Raw genomic sequence first — 21,452 nt, forward strand, 5'->3', positions numbered from 1 at the left:
TATTAAATGCCTATGTTTCACACTATTGTTGTTGTTTCAATTTTTCCATTCTTATTTAGATGTTATTTAGATGTTTGCTTCAACTACAGGTAGAATAGAAGTCACCAGAAGACATCAGTATTAAGTGGTCACTCAGTGAAGGTGAAATAATCAACTTTAAATGGGGTAAAGTTAAGATCAAGATAATTTTATGAATTAATTGACAGACTGCTACTGGCATCGTTGAAATTTCAAGCTGAAACTCAAGTCAATTCTCTCAGAATATCAATTGGTGCAATATGGACTTTCAAGACACACTAATCAAACTAAGTATTATGTAATTTCACTTAATTTATAATTTCAAAAGTTTGAAAGAGAATGAATGAAAGTTAAATTTACCACAATGAATCTTTTAAATCATAAAACACTCTTTTTTCAGTTTTACTCATTGTCTTTAGTCTTTAGTATATAGCTGGATCATAAAGACCGAATATTTCGGTAGATAACAAGCAATTGAGCTGTAAATTATGTCCCTATCTGCTCTTTCAATATATATATATATGAATTATGAATTTCATTGTTTTGCTCGTGTTTAATATATTACATTAGCATGTCGGATTGTCTTTTGATGGATGTTCTGTCTGAAATTTATATTTTATCACTCTTTTCTTCCCCTCCAAAATGATACCTGATACCATGAAATTTACTAGCTGAGTACATGGAATGATAATACATATACTATATCTTTATATACTCAATATTCAAAGTTATATTATAGTACCGTTGTTACTGATAATCTTATTGTTTATAAAGCGCCATAATATACCAATTTAATAACTGTGATTACATAATCCATGATTTTTAAAATGCCACTAAAGCAACAGCCAAATAGTTAATAGTATGAGGAAAAAGCTTCATAATAATTTATGAATAACTATCTATTCAATAAGTTCAGTTATAAATGATTTAAAGCATGATCAAAATTTGCATTTTTTTAATTCAGAAATAAAGGCAATTTTATAATTTTTTCATAAACTTTGAAACAAAAAATCTTCAAAAACACCAAAAATTCAAAAGCAAGAATTTTCAAAAACAAAGACACGGAGCATAATGCCACAGCTTCACAGCCAGTTATAGTGTATTAATTAATACAATATTATAATATGGTAGTTTTGATGGTACTTATATAAATTAATGGACATATTTAATTAGAAATATTTCGCGAATTAAGAGTAACGTCCTTAATATTCAATATCTAGTGCGTAGTACTTCATTCAATTTGCGTTGCCCAATACAATATTCAGACAGTTTAACGTCCATTTAATTTTGCGGTCACTGTTGAGATGTTGAGATCTTGGTATTGTCCGAAGTGCCTGAATTGTTGGTCTTGTCAGATCTTTGTAATCGGCTCCAGAATATGTACCCCGGATTCTGACATTTCCTCCTCCCTCCACCCTCCACCCTCCGCTTTGAAAACCACCTCCACCTCCACCGAGAATAGAGTCCGAATGTTCCACCGAAATTAGAAAAGTGAAAGTCATTCAAATGGATTCCCAGTCATTGTTTAGATTAACAGAGTGGACAATTGATGGAGGTTGGAGGTCCAATTTACGAGGTTATGAATTTTTTTTTGTCTATGTCTACCTGAGAAAAAAACAATAAATAGTTTGTAGAAGACGTTTATTTATCATTAATTCTTTTACTATACTTGCAATAATATACTTTTCAAATTAAATCAATATATTATAAGAAAAATCAAAATGTGTATTGCCCATCATAATCCATCTGTTCAAGTGACAGCTGATCATAGAATTGAAATTAAACAGAATGAAGTCCCTGAATTGAAACCTGGTGAAGTTTTAATTCATCCAAGAGTTACAGGTATTTGTGGTAGTGATATTCATCTATGGAAACATGGTCAAATTGGTGATTTGAAAGTATTAGATAACTTGGTTTTAGGTCATGAAGCTGCTGGTGAAATTATTGGTGTTGGTGATGAAGTCAAAAATGTTGCAATTGGTGATCGTGTTGCAATTGAACCTGGTATCCCTTGTAATGCTTGCTTTTTATGTCGTCAAGGTGATTATAATCTATGTCAAGATGTTAAATTTATTGGAATGTACCCACATGCTGGTTCTATGCAAAGATATTTGGTTCATGATGCAAGATATGTCTATAAGTTACCAGATAACATGACTTATGCTCAAGGTGCTTTGGTTGAACCAGTTTCTGTTGGTTATCATGGTGTGGAAAGAGCAAACTTAATCTTAGGTCATGGTGTTATGATTGCAGGTGCTGGACCAATTGGTTTAGTTACATTGTTATTAGTTAAAGCTGCAGGATGTACACCAATTGTTATTACTGATTTAAGTGAAGGTAGATTAGCTTTCGCTAAAAAATTAGTTCCAGATGTCATTACTTACAAGATTGATCCAAAATTAAGTCCTCAAGAAAATGGTGCTCAAATTAGAAAAATATTTGGTGATACTGAATTGGAAGCTCCTTCAAGAATTTTGGAATGTACAGGTGTTGAAACAAGTATAATTACTTGTGCCTATGTTGTCAGAAGATCTGGGTTATTGATGATTATTGGTGTTGGTAAAGATACATTTAATAACTTCCCATTCATGCAATTATCTTTTGCTGAAATTGACTTAAAATTTAGTAACAGATATCATGATACCTGGCCAACAGTAATCAACATGATTTCAAATGGTATAATCAATGTTGATGATTTAGTCACTCATAGATTTGAATTGGAAAAAGCAGATGAGGCAATTGCCTTAGCAAGTGATCCACGTAAAGGTAGTATTAAAGTTTTAATTGAAGATATGCAATCCAAATTGTGAATTATTAATATGTATATAACTTAATTTAATGATATTTGAATTTTGAAAGAGTATATATTGTAGAATCAAGAGTTCAAGACATTTAAAGGCCTGTGGCACTGTTTGTGGTTCAAAAATCAATTAAAGCCGGCCATAAATACATAACAGACTCAATATTGAACCAAAAAAACGGTCCAGTTTCTGCAGTATATTTTTATGAGAAGAGATAATTATTTTTAAATCATAATTTAAATCCATCAGATTTCTACATCCATCATTAAATTTCAAAACGTAACTCATTAATTAATAATGCAGATTATATAGGTCTAAAAGATTATACAATAAAACTTAATCAACACTTATTTTTGGAAAATACCAGTATTTTCTTCATGAGAGGCGGTTGCTTTTTCAATATCTTCAGCAAATTTACCGTGACTATATCCAAATGGTAAAATCTTTGCTTGATGAACAACATCCCAAGGTCTTCTTGGATCAGAATTCTCGAAAATGATATCCATTTCTTCCAATGTTCTACCAGCAGTTTCTGGATATAAGAAATAGACAACTGGAATCATCAAAAGATTAATGACAGCAAAGATAGTGTATGTATAAACACCAATATTAGCAAAGGCAACTGGTGTGATCATAACAACCATAAAATTGAAAGACCAATTGGCAGCTGTTGATAAACCATTGGTAGCAGCTCTAACATGTAATGGGGCAATTTCAGCTGGATATAACCAAGTCATACCTAACCAACCAATTGCGAAAAATGTATTGAAAACGAATAAGAATACAGCAGCTGCAATACCTGCGGAAGAATTTCCATGATTAGCAGCCCAATTTGTACCAGTTAATATGGCCATAGTTCCAGCTTGACCAGCAGCACCGAAAAGCATAAGCTTTCTTCTACCAACTCTTTCAATAAAGAAATATGCAACCCAAGAAGCTAAAAAGTATTCTGTACCATTACAAGCAGCTAAAATTCTTGAATTAAAAGCAGTCATACCAATATAAACTTCAAAGACAGTACCAGCATAATAGGTAATTAAATTGATACCAGTAATCTGTTGCATAACTTGATTCCAAAAGGCCAATGAAACTCTATGAAAAGTTCTCCCAGGACCCATTTTGAATAATTGTTGAAATCCATTTTTAGCCCCATCAGATACTTCTTTAGCCAAGGCAGTTTGAACTTCTTGAACTTCATGTTTAATATAGTCATCATTATGTGGAATACCTTCCAATGCAGAAAAAACTCTAATTGCATCTTCAGTTCTACCAACTTTTAATAACCATCTTGGTGATTCAGGTAATCTTAAAATAATTGGAATAATTAAAACAGGGAAGAAGATTTGGAAAGCAACTGGAAATCTCCAACTTGCAGAACTTTCATGGCGTAAGAAATAGAATGCAAAATCAACCCAATAAGCAATTGTAATACCACCAGTAATCAAGGCACCTTCAACCATCACTAATTTCCCTCTCTTGTCAGGTTTTGCACACTCAGATTGCCAAACTGGAACCGTGGACGTATTCATACCATTACCCACACCAGCAACAATACGACCAACCAATAATTGTGCAGTAGAATAAGAAGCAGTTTGAATAATAGCACCAACAATCATAATCCAACAACCAACAAAGATGGTCTTTCTACGACCAACTTTATCACCAAACCACATTGTAAATAAAGCACCAGCAAGACACCCAATTTCATAAACTGCAATAACAAAACCTTGATAAGTTGATTTTGATGGATCATCAACAACATCAATCTCCGGGAAAGTTTCTCTGAATGGTTCTAAAGTTAAAAGTGAACCCATCAAACCTTGATCATAACCAAATAAAAGAAACCCAACACCTGCAACAGTTGAAACCACAGTTGATAGCTTTTTACCAGACATTCCTAAAAAGCTGTGATAAATTGGCTCTTCATCAGCATGAGCAGCAAAAGCTTGTTCAGTACTGCTCAAATCAGCAGGAACTGAAGCTTTCTCATCAGCTAAGCCATTATATTTCTCAGAGAAACTCATAATGTAGTTAATTTTTATTGAATAATATAACCAAACACGAAGAATTCATCAAGAAGAAATAAAGATTATCCAGTGTATTTATACCTCTTGTGCATCTTTTACTAAAAATGTGATTTACGACATATCTTTCGAGACGTCATTGAAACAAACATTTCCTAAAAAGGTGACAATATCGTTACGTTCTTCAAGCCTTGCCGAGTGCCCACTCAAAATGTCCATTTTTACCTGGGGTTTGCGGGCAAATTGTCCAAAGTCCAGAACCTCCACCCAGCCGCTGTGCATCGGAGTACATTTTTCCTGTAGCCTTTTTTTCTGGGGAATCCTGATTTTTTCTTCGTGTAATTTTATGGGGTAAACATTTCTGAAAAGAGTCACGGATTATTGTCCAGAAACATTTACGAGAGCAATTGAATTGTTGAATTGTAAACCAAGAATACAACACGATAAGAAACATGTATACATATATAATGACTTCCTCTCTCAATCCGATTAATAAGAATACTGTAATAGACCTAATATTGTAGCTGTTGGGAATCAAATAAACCTATATTCATATAACTTGTTGTTGAGAAGACAGCGTGATTGCAATCAGCACGGCCCGTTATAATCAATTGATTCAATCCAATATATGCCAGAAGAGTTAAATATAAAACGTACGATTATATTGGTTTCTATATAATACTTCTAGCTTGGACGTTGAACCGGTTAAAATTTTTTTAGACGACATCATTACAGAGAAATATGACCATACCAATTAGAAAAGATGAAGATGAAGAAATTTTTTCGTTTATTTCAAATGAATTTCACGATGAATTACCTCGTCCTTCACCTCCAAAAAAATCTGTACAAGAGCTTTTTTCATTAACGGGGAAAGTTGCAGTCATCACTGGTGCTTCTAGAGGCATTGGTTTAGCTATTGCAGAACAATTTTCCCAAGCAGGTGCTTCATTAGCTTTAATTGATTATCTTGATTGTTCGAAACAACAATTAGATTTAATGAATGATGACAATTTAGTGAAATCTTATCAATGTGATGTTAGTAAATCAGATCAAGTTGAATCAACAATAAGTAAAATTGAACAAGATTTTGGTACAATTGATATTTTTGTTGCGAATGCCGGTATTGTTTGGAAAACTGGTAATATCATAGATGAAACAAATGATAATTATAAAGGTTATGATCAGTTAATGGGTGTTAATTTAAATGGAGTTTATTATTGTGCAAGATTTGTTGGTCGTATTTTCCGAAAACATGGTAAAGGTTCATTAATAATTACAAGTTCAATGTCTGCTCATATTTCAAATGTACCAATGAATTTAACTCCATATAACGTTACAAAAGCTGCAGTTAAACATCTAGCTAAATCTTTAGCCATTGAATGGGCTGGTTTTGCAAGAATCAATTCAGTTTCACCTGGATATTCAGATACAGGATTAAATGATCATTTATCTAGAAGTTTTAGAGGTAAAATGTGGTCTTTAATACCTTTAGGTCGTGAAGCTCAACCTTTCGAAATTGCAACAGCTTACGTTTACTTAGCTTCAGATGCAGCATCATATGTAACAGGAACTGATATATTAGTTGATGGTGGTTATACAGCTATTTAGAACTTTAACTAACAATCTTTGGAGTTGTATGATTTTTTTCATAACTTGTAATTTCTTCAACTTTAGAAGCTGATGTTGATTTTTCATCAAATTCATAAGTTAACCATTCTTTTGCTAATCTTCTTGCCAATTCTAATCCAATAACTCTTTGACCCATACATAAAACTTGACAATTATTACTTAAAATACTTCTTTCAACACTAAAAGAATCATGTGCAGTAACAGCTCTTATACCATCAACTTTATTAGCAGAAATTGCAACACCTAAACCGGTACCACAAAATAAAATTGCACGATCAGCTTCACCATTAGCAACCAATTCTGCAGCTTTAATTGCAACTGATGGATATGGTGTATTTGAACTACTTGAATCAACACCTAAATTTATAATGGAAGAAACTGATGGATTTTTAGATAAATCTTTAGCAACTTGTTCTTTATAATCATAACCAGCTTGATCTGAAGCAATAACTAACTTGTATTGTTTAACCATTTTTGAATTTTGTTTAAATTAATAAAGAACTAATTATAATATAAAATTTGAAATGTCCCTGAATTTAAATAATATATATTGAACCAGATTTTTTTTTTTTTTTTGAACCATTATAATATCACTCCGAATTTCCTCCACCGAGACCTCCACCGAGATTATGTCCATTGTCCACCCGCCCACCTCCACCCGGAATTGTGTCTATATATAATTAAACAAAGACAAATTTCAATGGAACCGTTTAAAATCAATGACTTCTCTTCTCTCCACCGATACCACAATGGGAAATAAGTACTTGGTGGTTCATTAATTGGTAAAATATAAACTATAATCCTTTAAATACTCATCATGTTCTTATACTTTTTGTTTTTCTTTGAATTATATCACCTTTTCTCATAGACAATATCAAATACTATGTCAAATAAACATTTTTTACCACAAGATCCAAATAAATTGGTTCCAAATTGCTTGAAAGCTTTAACTTATGAATATCCATTTTTATCAATATTGGAAAAAGAACGTGTTGTTTTCAATAATCAATTTGATAGTTCAAAAGTTTCATTAATTAGTGGTGGTGGTTCAGGTCATGAACCTGGTTTCTATGGATTAGTTGGTCCTGGTATGATTTCAGCTGTTGCTCATGGTGAAGTATTTGCATCTCCAAATTATAGAAATGTTAAAGCTGCTGAAAAAATTACTCATGAATTGAAAGGATCATCAACATCATGGGGTGGTTGTATCTTTATTCTAACAAATTATACTGGTGATAATTTATATTTTGGTATGGCTGCACAAGATTTGATTGCAAAATATGGATCTGATAAAATTAAAATCTTGAGAGTTACTGATGATGTTGCAGTTCCAAGAACTTCAGGTGCACTTGTTGGACGTCGTACTTTAGCTGGAATTACAATTGTTTCCAAATTAACTGGTGCTGCTTCTGAATTGAACTATGGAATCAATGAAATTTTTGAATTTGGTCAATCTGTGATTGATTCAATTGCTTCAATTAATGCTGGATTAGATCATGTTCATATTTCTGGTCATAAATCAAATGAAGATTTTGGAAAATTGAAACCAAATGAATTAGAAATTGGTTTAGGTATTCATAATGAACCTGGTGTTTTAAAATTAGATCATATACCATCAAATGAAGATCTTGTTGATAAATTATTAAAAATGATTTTAGATAAAGATGATAAAGAACGTGGTTTCTTCAATTATTCTCCAAATGATAAAATTGTTTTATTGATTAATAATTTAGGTGGTGTTCCAATTATTGAAGAAAAAAACATATTATTCACTTCATTACAAATTTTGAAACAAAAATATAATATAATACCTTCAAGAGTTTATACTGGGAATTTTATTACATCTTTTAATGCTCAAATTTTCACAATTTCATTATTCAATGTTACAACTGCAGTTACTAAAACTTTTGATTTAGAACAAATTTTCAAATTTTTAGATCTTAAAACAGAAGCTGTTTGTTGGAGTAATGTCAATTATAATCATGGAATTGATTCAATTTCAAATGATTCTCAAATTATAACCAATTTTGAACATTATGATGAATATGATAATAAAAAAACATCAATTGAATCAGCCAAAAATTTCCAAATTGATCCAATCAAGCTTCAAAACATTGCATCAATTGCAGCTCAAAGAGTTGTTGATAAAGAACCAGATTTAACTAAATGGGATACCTTAATGGGTGATGGTGATTGTGGATTTGGTTTGAAATTGGGTGCTGAATTATTTTTAGAAAAATTGAATAAAGATGGCATTGCTAAAGATGGATCATTATTAAAAGTTTTAAATGTTTTATTGACCATTATAAAAGATGATATGGGTGGTACTCTTGGTGCAATTTTATTCATTTTTTTGAAAGCTGTGATTAACAACGTTGAACTTTTAATTGAAAATAACTCAAACATAACACCAATTGAAGCTTTTAGTAAATCTTTTAAAGTTGGATTAGAAACATTATATGATTATACAAAAGCAAGAGTTGGTCATAGAACGGTTATGGATGTTTTAATTCCATTTGTGGAATCATTTGCTAAAGATCAAGATATTTTAAAATCTGTTGAAATTGCCCATGATGCTGCTGAAAATACTAAAAATTTGAAACCAAAACTAGGAAGAGCAACTTATGTTGGAAATGTTGATGGTGATTCAATTTTACCACCTGATCCTGGTGCATATGGTATTTATGAAGCTATTAGTGCTTTAAGTTTATCTGTAAAATAGTTTAACAAATTATAGCATTGATTTTTTTTGTCGCGTAAAACATTTTGTCCCAGATTTTTGTCTGATATCGCGTAAAATTTCAACACCGCTTAAAATTTTTTGTCTGTAAAAACTGTAGACTAAACCCACCCCCTCGTTTCGAAATTTTCGTCGGACAAAGAGACAAATCTAAGGACAGTAAATATTAACATAATTACTTGGTGATGATATATTTGAGCTTACACTTTTATACAAAACATGATTCATAGACAACTAGAGATTCAATAAAATTATGAGTGGAAACATAGGGTCATCATTTGTATGTGCTACATGTGGTAAAAATTATTCTAGAAGAGATTTTCTTACGAGACATGAATTGAATCATAAAGGTATAAGACCTTTTAAATGTGAACCATGTAATTTACAATTTACAAGAAGAGATATGCTTGTTAAACATTATAGATCAAACTCTCATAAGAAATTTGAAGAGAAAAATGTCAGTGATACCAGAGCTGGTTCTTCTTTAAAGAATGAAATTACAGATATTTCAAGTCCGAAAAGACAATCTTCACCATCAATTAAATCAGATTCGATTCCTTCAACATCAAATGTGAAAAAATTAAGAATTGCAAATTTTTTAAACGATTACGATGAAAAAATTCATACACCACCTCTTCAACCAACTATAATTAGACCATCTTCTGCTTCTGGTACATTATCTGGTGGTTCTGTCGATGTGAATTTTGGTAATTTGATTTCAACAAATATTGATCCTTCTAAAAATTATGATCCAGAAAATAATTTACCTTCAGGTTATATAAAGAGAAGATTTGCATCTAAATTTGATCAAAAAAAAATTTCATCATCTGAAAATGGAGAAGAACAAGAAGAAAGTCCTAAAGAATTTTTATCACTTTTAGATATGAGTGGTGGGTTTATTGATAATTTACTTTGGTTATTTACAGATAATTTCCCATCAGAAATGATTGATGACGTTAATAACTTGAATAATATTCCACATCCTGAAAGTGAAGTTATTGATGTCGATGCAACACAAAATTTTGATATTGCACCTGCATCTTATGATCTTGCAGAAATTCATTCTCATATGTTTGGACAAAAAAAAGTTAAACTTATAGAATCAACAAGATTGAAAATTTTAGAAATTTTTGATGAAGTTGAAGCTTTAAAAAATGTTTCTTTATCAAGATTTGATGAATATATGGATCTTTATTGGTTTAATTTTGCTCAATCATTCCCCATCATTCATCAAGTTACATTTGATCCAAATGTGGCAAATATTTATTTACTTGTTAGTATTTTGATTATTGGTATGGCTCATACTGCTGATAGGTTAGAATATGAATTATCTATAGTATGGAATAAAAAATATAGGAAAGTCATTAGAGAGGTCATTGATGAAAAAACTCAATTATCTTTACCAACAATGCAAGCTTTAATTTTACATAATTTTTCTGCAAGGAATTTTGGTGATACAACTTTATGTCAAATTTCACAAATTGATCATGGATCAAACTTATTATATTTAAAATTCAGTGGGTTTTTGGATAATTTAGATGAACCAATTATTTCTAAATCAGAAAATACAACAAAAGAGGAATTATATAACCAATGGCAAAATTGGATAATTTATGAAACTTCTAAAAGAACTGTTTTTTTTGAATTTATTTGTGATACTCAACATATAACTTTTAGTAAATTGGAATTATCATCTTTTGATATTAAATTAGAATTACCTTGTTCAGATGAAGTTTGGAATGCTTCAACACCAGAGGAATTCTTTGCATCATATCAAATTCAACCAAATAATTTAGTTACAAGACCTAAACTAAATATTCATAATGATGTGATTGATAATAATGATGAATCTAAAGATGACACGGAAGATAAAGTTACAAAAGTTGTTATGGAAAGATATGTAACAAGTAATTTGAACAATAACAATAAAGTTTTGGGCAAATGGCCAAGTTTTTTTTGGGGTGTGAAATCATTAATGATGGAATATAGAGAGAATCAAAGAGAATTCTCTTTAAATTGTTATTCTCCTTTCACAAGATATATTATTTTGCATAGTTTAATTCGTATTTGCTGGCATACTAGAGGTCATGGTCTTTTAGATTTAGGTATTATATCACAAAATCGATTAAATGATTTTTTCAATAAATTAGAATTGGCATTTGCTAATTGGAAAGGTTATTTTGATTTACATATTAAATTATATGATGATCAAGTCAAAGCAAGAAATGCATTAAGAGAATCTGGTTCAGAAAATACTAATGAACAATTTATGAAAGAATCAGGTGTTAGATCTCAAGTATTATTGAATAATTATGGTCCAACGAATGCATGTTGGGCAAATTTAAGTTTGTTTTACACAGGATTATTCACATTATATGCAGATATAAGTTCACTTTCCAAATTTGCTAAAGAATATGATCGAAAATGGTCATCAGGTAATATTAATAACAATAAAATTAATCAAAATATTAAAGAGATTGAATATGCAAGAAATGATATACTTGTTGAACAATGGGCTGCATCTTCAAATGGGGAGATTGCGGTTGTGGAAGCTTGTAAATTTTTGATTTTAGTTTATAAACATGAAGAAACTATAAATACATTCTCTCATGTTCCACCATCCGTATATATTGCAGTTTTAATTATATGGAGTTTTGAAAAGAAAATTGCCACTTTAAAATCAAAAGCTAATGAGTCTCAACTAGAATTGCAAAATCTTTATCCAGATCCTGATCAATATTTTGATAAAAGAGATTATGTTATTGGGATTGTTGCAAGAAATGATGCAAAACAATATATTGATTTGATTACAAATTTAGCAGATGAAGATGAATCTACAGATGATTCACAAAAAGATAAAATTTTCAAACAAAGACAATACTATACAGTTGGAGTTGTATGTTATGCATTGTTTTTATTAAGACATTGTAAATGGCCACATTCAATTGATATTGTTAAAAAATTGGAACATATTGTGGATACTTTCAAGAAGTAGGCACGGCCTACTTTGAGACCTGCTCATCTAATTTAATGATTAATTTGATTGTATCAATAACTGTAGTTTCATATTGAATTTGTTTTAATCCTAGTTCTTTTTCACTAATACTTAAATCTCTTTTAGCTAATTTTCTATCTTCATTTAAAGTTTTTCCCTTGAAATTCAATTCATCCCAATTTCCAGGGTTGAAGTTTTGGAAATTTTCTAATAATATTGGAATTGAATCATAATAATTTTCAGTACCATCAACTATAACGTATCTATTATTTTCAATACTTGGAGTGGATCTTTTATCAGCTGCTTTAACAGCACCTTTAGCAATACTTCTAACATCAGCATACCATTCAACGCCTCTTTTTGGTTCTTTCCCTTTGAAAACATCATAAAAATGTTTATTATTTGCATCAAAAGATTCATTGTTATCCCAAATATATAAAGGAGGACCAATTACTGTTGGTGGGACAATTATTTTGTACTCAATTCCTTTCAAAGATTTTTGATTCAAAATGAATTTTTCAGCATGAACTTTAGCATATGTATATGCATTTAAAGAGCTTTGAATAGCATCTTCATGAGATAAATTTGCAAAATCTTGTTCAGTGAATACATATTCATGATCATAATTTGGACCTCTAACTGCAATTGAAGATGAAAAATAAACAAATCTTTCAATTTTGTTTGAAGATTTTTCCACAATATCCACAATTGATTCAATTGAATTCTTAGTATATTGAATAATCTCTTTATCGTATTCTTCAGGGGTTGTGGCATTTCTACCAAAATTTTGAGCTGGATGAATCACATTATTAATCTCTGGGAACTTGGTGAATATCGATTCAATTTCTTGTTTGTTGTTGAAATCAACTTCAACAAATTTTAATTGACCAGATTTAAACTCATTTGGGAAAACAGATATTAAATTAGCAGCTTTATTAAAAGAACGTACAGATCCAACAACATTGATACCTAATTGTAATAACTCTTTCACGATATGACCAGCAATAAACCCATTGGCTCCAGTGACAAGTGTTGCGGACATGATATGGAGTATTGAGCAAGTTGATCAGGGGCGGATTAAATTTCCTGGATAGACGTAATGTTTTATACCTTTGATCTATATGCCACAATAGTAGATCTAATCAGATATGCCAAGTACATCTGCCACAATATTTAATATTCATGAGTATTATTTGTTTTGGGATAATTACCGCTTTTGGAACTTTTACCGACATTTTAAATGTACCAGTTTAAAATTGAATAATCTTTACAAGCTAAAATCCTAAAAAACCATGTAAATTGCCGTTGATACATTCAATATTCCAAGAAATTACAGTGTCACATAAATATAAGCTCTTTAAAGCTATGGAATGTTGTTTATTTAAACTTAGATAAAAGATTTCAATTTTGAAACAGATTCAGACGTGTTGATTTATGATTTTTTATTCCTAATAATGCTGCCTATGACACACAACAAACAAGTGTGGCTACTATAATGGACAATGGTACTTATATAAACCTTTTGAAACCTATATGTGTGCTCTTCAATACCAATGAAAACAATGTCAACCAAGATAATGACTGATCCAGCTCCTAATAATGAATCACAAAAAACTTTATTCAGACAATCTAAACCCATCAGGGCATTAAGATCTATGTTTGTTTGGTATCCAGCAAACTATTCAATTGAAGAAAGGAAACTATTGTTTAAATTAGATTTAATCATCTTGGTTTATGGATGTACTTCATTTTTTGCAAAATTTCTTGATCAAACAAATATAACTAATGCTTATGTCTCAGGAATGAAGGAAGATTTATCATTATATGGTAATGAATTAAATTGGTTAAATATTACATATTTTTCAGGTTATGTATTGGGTCAAATTCCATTTCTTTTATTAATGTCACGCCCCAAAATTTCAAAATATGTTTTACCAACTCTTGAAATTTTTTATGGAGTATGTACATTTGGTCAAAGTCGTGTCACAAATGTTGATCAATTATATGCTATTAGATTCTTAGTTGGTTTCTGGGAGAGCCCGTCATTTGGCGGAATTCACTATATATTCTACTACAACGTTTATAAATATTTAAAAAGATATTCTAACTTTATAGCTAAATCAATTGTAGAGCTTAAACAATATTGAATATTTCATGGGTTTCATAAGTTATAACTGTGAATTGAAAACCACTGTTAATTTTTATGCTTCTGGACGGTTTGGAGCAATTGGTTCATGTATTCTTCTTGTATTTTCTCATATTGGTCACTTGCTCTTCGTTTTGCTTTCATTTTTTTCAGTCTTTCTATTTTTGGTGGACGTTGCTGATCTTTCAGCAATTTAAATTCTAAACACTATGGGAATGATATTAGTACTTTTCATGCTCAATATACCTTGATCATATCTTGAAAATTAAGACAACATTTACTTACCTTCTGTGAGTGATTTTCTGCCAGTTCTTTAATCTTGTCACATTTTATAACTTTTTGGTTCTTAAAAATTGTATCATTAAAAAGACCTTTGAAGGTGCTTCCTCCTATATAAACATTTGTTAATTCATAAAGAACAGAACTGGCTTTTTGATCATTCTTGGTATTATGGTTAGTGATCCCGGTTTTTAAGGCCAAACCAATTTGAACAATGATATTCAAGATAAGGTCACCCTTTTCGGTACCCTTCTCTATTTTGAATGTACTTCTAGGTTTAACTGTACTATGTCCAATTCTAACATTTCCCTCTCCAAGTTTTTTATTTGTGATTATTGAATTATAGACTTCTGGTTGATAATATTTTTGCAAATAGTCTAAAGAGATATCTTCCAGTCCTGAATATTTGGTCTATATTAGTATTGTAGCTTAAGATCTTCGCAATAATTCCTTTTTGATATACTCACGTATTGAACATTCATAAATACTTTTGGTCCCGTTGTTGATGGCTTCGTTTTTGCGTTTTGTAACGCTTTCATATTGTTTATAAGCACTCTCTGATCTTCTTGGAAAAGAAACGGCCATTGCACGTCTGACTTGTGATTCTTCAACAACTGCATCACCAGAATCTTTCTTTATAGAATTGATGTTTGAAGGAGTAGCATCACGAATTGATTGATCAAAAGGAAACTGATGTTCTGGAACGAATTTTTCAATTGATTCAGTGTTTGCCTCAACCCCCTCTGTATCTTTGTATTGAGTATGTGAATAATGATCCATTTTGAACTAGGATAAAATGACCAATGAGTTCTTAGCGCTTCAGTAATTTCAATTTTCGTGTTGTTATTTTTGATGTTTAAGCTAGATCAAATTAAGATTCAGTTGGTACATACTACAGATTTTATAATTTCGCGCTTGTTTACAATTATATATTATTATTTCTATAATTTCTACACTTGATTGACAAATAGAACAAACTCAATTAAGAATAAACAACTGTCCTAATACAATACGTCAAATATTGAAAATGAGTCATCAAGATTGTGAGATGGGTCTTGACCCAAATACAGTGCTTAAATTACCAGGAAACACATCAAAACCATTAAGTGAAATAATGTGTGGAGACATTGTATTAAACCAATTCCAAAAACCAATCAAAGTTTTATCCATAAAAGATAAAGTTGTCAAGAATCATTATCAATTGAAATATCGTGATTTTCAAAGTCATCAAATTCGTGAATTACATATAGCTCCCCAGCAACCCATTTTGCTTAAGAGTAGAATGAATCCAGTTAGTTCGGCGGCAATGGTTTTTCATCAAAGTACAAGGTCTACCATACCAAAGTTTCATTATACAAAAATAATTAGAAAATGTATAAATCCAGATGACCAAAGATTATCCATTCCTAATCAAGTTCAAACAGCGTTGAAAACAAAGCCATGTCAATGTGGAGGTCATAAACAAATTCAAGCTAAAATATCCAGAAAAATATCTAAATCAAATGTATTAAATTTGATTAAAGAGAAAAGATTAGGAAATGTCTTCATTTATGATGACGATGAAACAATAATTTACAAGGTAAAGGAATTGGAACAACATTGCTGGTTTAAGAAAAATCCAGAAGAACCACCGTCTGATTATTGCATGGTACAAGCTAAGGAAACTTACGAATATGTCAATTGGTTGAAAAATGGAAATACTGAACAATATTCACCTTATTCCCAACTTTCAAAGGAGGTCTTCTTCTTTTTTGGGCTCTATCTTGGAGACGGTGCACAAAACAACGGTTCAGTAGTGGTTTGTGAATCGCAAAAGGAAGAATTCTTGAAAATTACTGAAGTAATCCCACATCAACTTAACGAGTTATATCCTTCAGAAAAAACCATATATGCATTGAATGCACATCAATCAATAACTCAAATTGATGGTATACGGGAAGGAATTTATATCATGAAATTTTCTAAATACAACAGAAAATCTAAAAAGATTGAACCAGGTAACAACATTGTTTATGATATCATGAGATACTACAGTTGTTTCAGAGAAAAGAATGATCTTGATATCAATAAAATTAGCAATGAATTATCCATAGAGAAGAGATCAAGCATAGTTAAAGGCTTGATCTTTTCAGACGGATGGAAATCATCCAATGGAACGAACCAAGGTATTTGTATATCACAATCTGCAAATGTTCATGGGCCATTACTATCAAAGATTCATTCTTTATGTAATCCATTAAATATTAGGTCATCTCAAGTGTCATTACATGCAGCTAAAAATGAGTTGAGAATTACTTTTTCATTTCAAGAATATCAAAAAGTAATGAAAAAATTCCCTATCCCATTCTATCACTCCAAAGAGCCTAAAGAGAAAGAAATGCCTTTAATTCTAAGAAAAACAGATAGATCAAAGATTTTGGGTTATCAAAAGATTGAAGAAGAACTAAAAGTTAGAGAAATAGTAGTTGAAGGTGATGGCAGTATCCTTGGCTGGAACGACTTGGTTTTGCTTCATAGTAAGTAAATACAATTTTGGATGAAGGTTCAAATTTTATACTATGCTAAACATGTGCAGTGCTATATATGTATAAGAATTTAGCTGATATAATTACACTAGATCCTCAATTGATTGTAGATATCAGATTACGTGATAAACATATAATTGATATATATATATTCAAATCGATATACTACAATTAGATAGTTATATAAGTAGCTATGCAGCTAGAGCCATGAAAATGAATGATAAAAACAATTAATTAAAGCAAATTAGCAAATGATCAATTGTCAAAAAGATCAGTACTAAACTTCTAGCTGCAATTCACAAATCAAGTTCTCAAAAGTAAACAATACTGACCAGCTTCAGATTTATCAATCAAATAAAATTCAAATGATTCTTGTCCATCCAATTCAAAGGATCTAATCACTTCTTCTGCATTTTTTGAGACCTCTCTTTTTTTCAACACTGCTTTTGTGTCTTTTCGTTTTTGAGAATTAAAGGTTTCAGGCTCTGAAATGATCCAATCTCTTCTCTTTTTGGACTTCATGTACTTAGACAATGTTTCTTTTACATCTCTGCCAAAAACAAAGATTATGTACATATCTTCTGGTTTTGAAACACTGTTTTTCTTTGTAGAACAACATATTTGAGAAGCTTGGATGTGTAAATGTGGAGCTTTATTATTCAAAGCCATTATTAAAAGCTCTAATAAATGAATGATATTATAGTTACGACTGCTGAAAACATTTTTATAACTCTTATTGGTATTTTTTCCACTGCTGTGTACGCTATCAATATAACCAGCTATTGCAGTAAGTATATGTTGTTCATCAACTAAGTATTCACCATATATTTTTTTAAATTCTTGAGCCATTATATCACCGTTTACATCATGATCAGCTTTTTCATTCATATTAGCTATGTCAAAAAACATTGTAAGTGGATGTAATACATTGACCTTTGTCAAATGGTAAGTAATTTCACAAAAAGTAGAACCATTTTTCAAATATATATAGAAACAAGCTCTTGATCCATTTTTTCTGTGATCTACTTTTCGTTGAAAAAAATTAATTCCATATGAATTTTGGTTAATGATGTTGTGTTTTTTTTGGTTGATCTTGTTAATTATTTGTACGAGATGCAATCTTAACTCCATATTATCTTCTTCACAATCTTGAGATGGTAGATATGCTAGTAGATGAGTAGGGCTTTGACTTTGGTACTGTGTTATTGACTTGGTTAAGTACATCAACAAGTAGTACTCATCTAAATCACCGTGAGGAAATAACTGATTTTCATAACCCTTGTAATTTTTTGCAAATTCCATATCTTGGTTAGGTATTTCCCAAGCTTCTGTTTGATCATTAAAATTACCTAAATCAGGTGTATTGATATAATAAAGTTCACCGCTCATACTTTCGATATCTATAGCTTCATCACCTGATGGTGTGTTAATGGAAGTTGAAACATCAGGACAATTAGCAGCTAATTCTATATCTTCACAAGCTTTAGAATTTGGATGATCAACAATTGATATAGGTAAAAAGTCTTTATGAAACTTTTCAATTGTGATTGCATCATAATTCTTTCCCTCAGTTTTGAAGAATTTGTTAAAAGTTTTCAACAAAAACGAGCCCGAATGAAATATCAAGGCTTTCTCTTCTTTAGGGGAAATCCCTGACGGGTCCAACGAGTAAACTCTATCCCCAATTGCTTTTATTAATTTCTTTTTTAGAGTTTCATCTTTACAGACCCATTCATATGTAAAATTGATGTTTACCCCTTTAGGATATTCCAATATAGATAAATTGTGATTCTCATCTTGATGAATTAATTTTTCTTTAATTAATTTTGACAATTTTTCACTAATATTATTGCAATCCTTTTCAATATCTTTAGAAATTCTCTCCAATTCATTTTCTAGTTTCAATAAAACATTTCGTTTGAGATCATCACAAGCTTTTGAGCAAAATGTTTTCAATTCTTTTTTTGTTTTCCCTGTTTTGAAAGATTTACTCCTATAACAGGCTCTAATTGTAGTAGATCCCATCTTATCTTGCTGGTCCATATTTAAACAGTATGAGTATAACAAATTGTAATTGTTTGATATGATCTTGAGTTTTTGATGAGAGCCTAATTGTAATACTGGAATAATATTTGCTTCCGCTGAGTTTGACCGCTTGGGGAATAAATTTATCATTTGCTTTCCATTGATTGTGGTTTGGTTTGATACATTAGTCACTGGTTTTGGACCTGTAGGTGTTAAAATCATATCACCTATACTTAATTTCTCTAATTGTATTTCTTCTTGATCTTGATTCAACAATACTGTATGAATACTAAACCCATTTGGTGCTTCTTTGTTTATAACCAATGGGGCTAATTCAGCTCCACAATCAGACTTGGAACTAATAACATTAAGTGAATTGATTGATGTATCATGTAATTGGGGATCTATAATTTGTCCTGAGCTTTCATTCAAAGTTTCATTATCTTGAAGAATTGATGTTGTAGGTTTGAAAAAATTATCAAGCTTTGTCTGATGTAATCCCCCAGATCTATCAGTGACCTTCTTTCTTTTATGACGATTTAACATTCCTGTTGATAGATGAAGTGTGATCGAATAATGAATACTATGTGGTGGCGGCTAATATAATTAAAGATCAAATTAATTTTAGATTAACGCGTCTGGGGTTAAAATTTCAAATCCCAGCTGTGCGTAATTAGCGCTAAACAGTAAACTAGCTGACGTATAAATTTGATGAAAAGTTAAGACGGTAAAAAGACTGAATATTTTTAACTAATTGCACTGTATAAAACAATAATTCTTCAAAGTATTACATTCTGAGTATATTATATTTATAGATAGCGAACTACCAGTAAATTAGCATTATATATTTTGAATATTTGACTCAAAATGTTGTTCGATCAAAAGATGCTCTTGAAAGTTTATCGATTGTGATCTAAAGGTGGGAAAAATTGGTTTCGCGATCTCTTCTAGTGTAGAAAAACATACAATTAATAAAAATGTACTTTCAGCATTCTATATTGTTTTATTCCAAAAATTTGGTTAAGACCATTCAGTGGATTTGGTTCACCACCATTATCTGTTCGTGCTGGTTTAATGTGTATGGGATTAACTCCATATATGTATTTATTATCTGGTAAAACAAATTTTATTAGTGGTATAACTGGTATAAGTTATGAAAAATTAAATATTTTCCATCGAAGTCTTGGTTGGGGAAGTTTATTCCTTGGATTAGTTCATACAATCCCATTCTTGATTCAACCTGTTGCAGAAGGTGGTTATTCAAATTTAAATAAAGCATTTAAAGGTGATATTATTTATACTAATGGTGTATTTGCCATAGTTGCATTGGGGGGTTTATGTTTATTATCAACAGGATTTTCAAGAAATTTATGTCATGAAGTGTTTTTCCATTCTCATTGGATCTTAGGTTTAGTTTATTTTGCTGCGTTAACAAGGCATATTCTCGGTTTATTAAAAGCTGATAATTATATATGGGCAACTTTAGGTTTTTGGGGGTTTCAAATGATTTATCGTGCAATTGTTAAAACAACTTTTAAGCCAAATGTTTATTCATTTAAATCAAAATTAGCCTTTTTAACTCTGAAATTTTTGAAGTTAATATTCCAATTTCAAATACTTATGAATTTAATTGGAAACCAGGTCAACATATATTTATTAGATAACCATCCTTTTTCAATAATATTGTCAATTCCATCATCTAAAAATTCAGAAATCAAATTAATTGTTAAACCACATAAAGGTTTAACTGGAAAAATTTATAATTCACTCCTCAATAATAAAGGTGATCAAACTTTGAAAACCTATATTGATGGTCCATATGGTGGAATGAATAGAGATGTATTAGCATTTGATCAAGTATCATTATTAGCAACAGGGTCAGGAATCACTGTTACTTGGTCATTTTTAGAGTATATTGTTAAAAATTTAGAAATTGGATCTAATATCGTAACAGAAGTTAAATTTGTTTGGATTATAAGATCAATTGATTGTCTTGATTGGATTTCTAAAGAATTGGTTATTAGTTTAAATAAAATTATCGAAATGCAGTAACCCAACTTTTAGGTCTACTTTTACCCAATTTTCGGTCTATAGGTCCATTAATTTAAGCTCCATCGGTCTACCTTTTAACGGTGTCCAGTCTATATACACCTCTGATGTATTCTTACTTGTAGCTCTGTCAGTGTATGTACGATCTCTGATCTATGTAACTTGTAGCTCTTTCAGTGTATACGACTATATTATTTGTATCTCCGTCGTCAGTGTGTACT

The 21,452-nt window shown here is 30.7% G+C and overlaps 12 protein-coding genes across 12 annotated transcripts; 7 read left to right on the forward strand and 5 right to left on the reverse strand.

Annotated features, from left to right (window-relative positions):
• Positions 1-1,739: 1,739 nt before the first annotated feature.
• BN7_5430 (NAD(P)-dependent alcohol dehydrogenase) lies at positions 1,740-2,828 on the forward strand (the record flags this gene model as incomplete). Its single annotated transcript, XM_011273986.1, has 1 exon — positions 1,740-2,828. The coding sequence occupies one exon, from the start codon at positions 1,740-1,742 to the stop codon at positions 2,826-2,828; it is 1,089 nt and encodes a 362-aa protein (XP_011272288.1).
• Positions 2,829-3,166: 338 nt separating this feature from the next.
• Positions 3,167-4,843, reverse strand: KHT16 (sugar porter family MFS transporter; the record flags this gene model as incomplete). Its single annotated transcript, XM_011273987.1, has 1 exon — positions 3,167-4,843. One exon carries the CDS (start codon positions 4,841-4,843, stop codon positions 3,167-3,169), a length of 1,677 nt encoding a protein of 558 aa, XP_011272289.1.
• A 741-nt stretch (positions 4,844-5,584) lies between these two features.
• On the forward strand, positions 5,585-6,451 carry BN7_5432 (Sorbose reductase; the record flags this gene model as incomplete). Its single annotated transcript, XM_011273988.1, has 1 exon — positions 5,585-6,451. One exon carries the CDS (start codon positions 5,585-5,587, stop codon positions 6,449-6,451), a length of 867 nt encoding a protein of 288 aa, XP_011272290.1.
• Positions 6,452-6,455: 4 nt separating this feature from the next.
• BN7_5433 (RpiB/LacA/LacB family sugar-phosphate isomerase) lies at positions 6,456-6,944 on the reverse strand (the record flags this gene model as incomplete). The annotated part of the gene is made up of 1 exon (XM_011273989.1): positions 6,456-6,944. The coding sequence occupies one exon, from the start codon at positions 6,942-6,944 to the stop codon at positions 6,456-6,458; it is 489 nt and encodes a 162-aa protein (XP_011272291.1).
• A 411-nt stretch (positions 6,945-7,355) lies between these two features.
• DAK2 (dihydroxyacetone kinase) lies at positions 7,356-9,194 on the forward strand (the record flags this gene model as incomplete). The annotated part of the gene is made up of 1 exon (XM_011273990.1): positions 7,356-9,194. One exon carries the CDS (start codon positions 7,356-7,358, stop codon positions 9,192-9,194), a length of 1,839 nt encoding a protein of 612 aa, XP_011272292.1.
• A 271-nt stretch (positions 9,195-9,465) lies between these two features.
• Positions 9,466-12,207, forward strand: BN7_5435 (Zinc finger protein; the record flags this gene model as incomplete). The annotated part of the gene is made up of 1 exon (XM_011273991.1): positions 9,466-12,207. The coding sequence occupies one exon, from the start codon at positions 9,466-9,468 to the stop codon at positions 12,205-12,207; it is 2,742 nt and encodes a 913-aa protein (XP_011272293.1).
• A 7-nt stretch (positions 12,208-12,214) lies between these two features.
• BN7_5436 (putative oxidoreductase) lies at positions 12,215-13,249 on the reverse strand (the record flags this gene model as incomplete). The annotated part of the gene is made up of 1 exon (XM_011273992.1): positions 12,215-13,249. One exon carries the CDS (start codon positions 13,247-13,249, stop codon positions 12,215-12,217), a length of 1,035 nt encoding a protein of 344 aa, XP_011272294.1.
• Positions 13,250-13,784: 535 nt separating this feature from the next.
• On the forward strand, positions 13,785-14,354 carry BN7_5437 (putative transporter SEO1; the record flags this gene model as incomplete). Its single annotated transcript, XM_011273993.1, has 1 exon — positions 13,785-14,354. One exon carries the CDS (start codon positions 13,785-13,787, stop codon positions 14,352-14,354), a length of 570 nt encoding a protein of 189 aa, XP_011272295.1.
• A 236-nt stretch (positions 14,355-14,590) lies between these two features.
• On the reverse strand, positions 14,591-15,412 carry BN7_5438 (uncharacterized protein; the record flags this gene model as incomplete). The annotated part of the gene is made up of 2 exons (XM_011273994.1): positions 14,591-15,009; positions 15,121-15,412. 2 exons carry the CDS (start codon positions 15,410-15,412, stop codon positions 14,591-14,593), a joined length of 711 nt encoding a protein of 236 aa, XP_011272296.1.
• A 247-nt stretch (positions 15,413-15,659) lies between these two features.
• On the forward strand, positions 15,660-17,156 carry BN7_5439 (uncharacterized protein; the record flags this gene model as incomplete). Its single annotated transcript, XM_011273995.1, has 1 exon — positions 15,660-17,156. The coding sequence occupies one exon, from the start codon at positions 15,660-15,662 to the stop codon at positions 17,154-17,156; it is 1,497 nt and encodes a 498-aa protein (XP_011272297.1).
• A 304-nt stretch (positions 17,157-17,460) lies between these two features.
• Positions 17,461-19,728, reverse strand: BN7_5440 (uncharacterized protein; the record flags this gene model as incomplete). The annotated part of the gene is made up of 1 exon (XM_011273996.1): positions 17,461-19,728. The coding sequence occupies one exon, from the start codon at positions 19,726-19,728 to the stop codon at positions 17,461-17,463; it is 2,268 nt and encodes a 755-aa protein (XP_011272298.1).
• Positions 19,729-20,262: 534 nt separating this feature from the next.
• Positions 20,263-21,234, forward strand: BN7_5441 (ferric reductase family protein; the record flags this gene model as incomplete). The annotated part of the gene is made up of 1 exon (XM_011273997.1): positions 20,263-21,234. One exon carries the CDS (start codon positions 20,263-20,265, stop codon positions 21,232-21,234), a length of 972 nt encoding a protein of 323 aa, XP_011272299.1.
• Positions 21,235-21,452: the final 218 nt, after the last annotated feature.

The sequence above is a fragment of the Wickerhamomyces ciferrii genome, contig 00214, assembly GCF_000313485.1.
Source record: "Wickerhamomyces ciferrii WGS project CAIF00000000 data, strain NRRL Y-1031 F-60-10, contig 00214, whole genome shotgun sequence".
NCBI classification, from domain to species: domain Eukaryota; kingdom Fungi; phylum Ascomycota; class Saccharomycetes; order Phaffomycetales; family Wickerhamomycetaceae; genus Hansenula; species Hansenula ciferrii.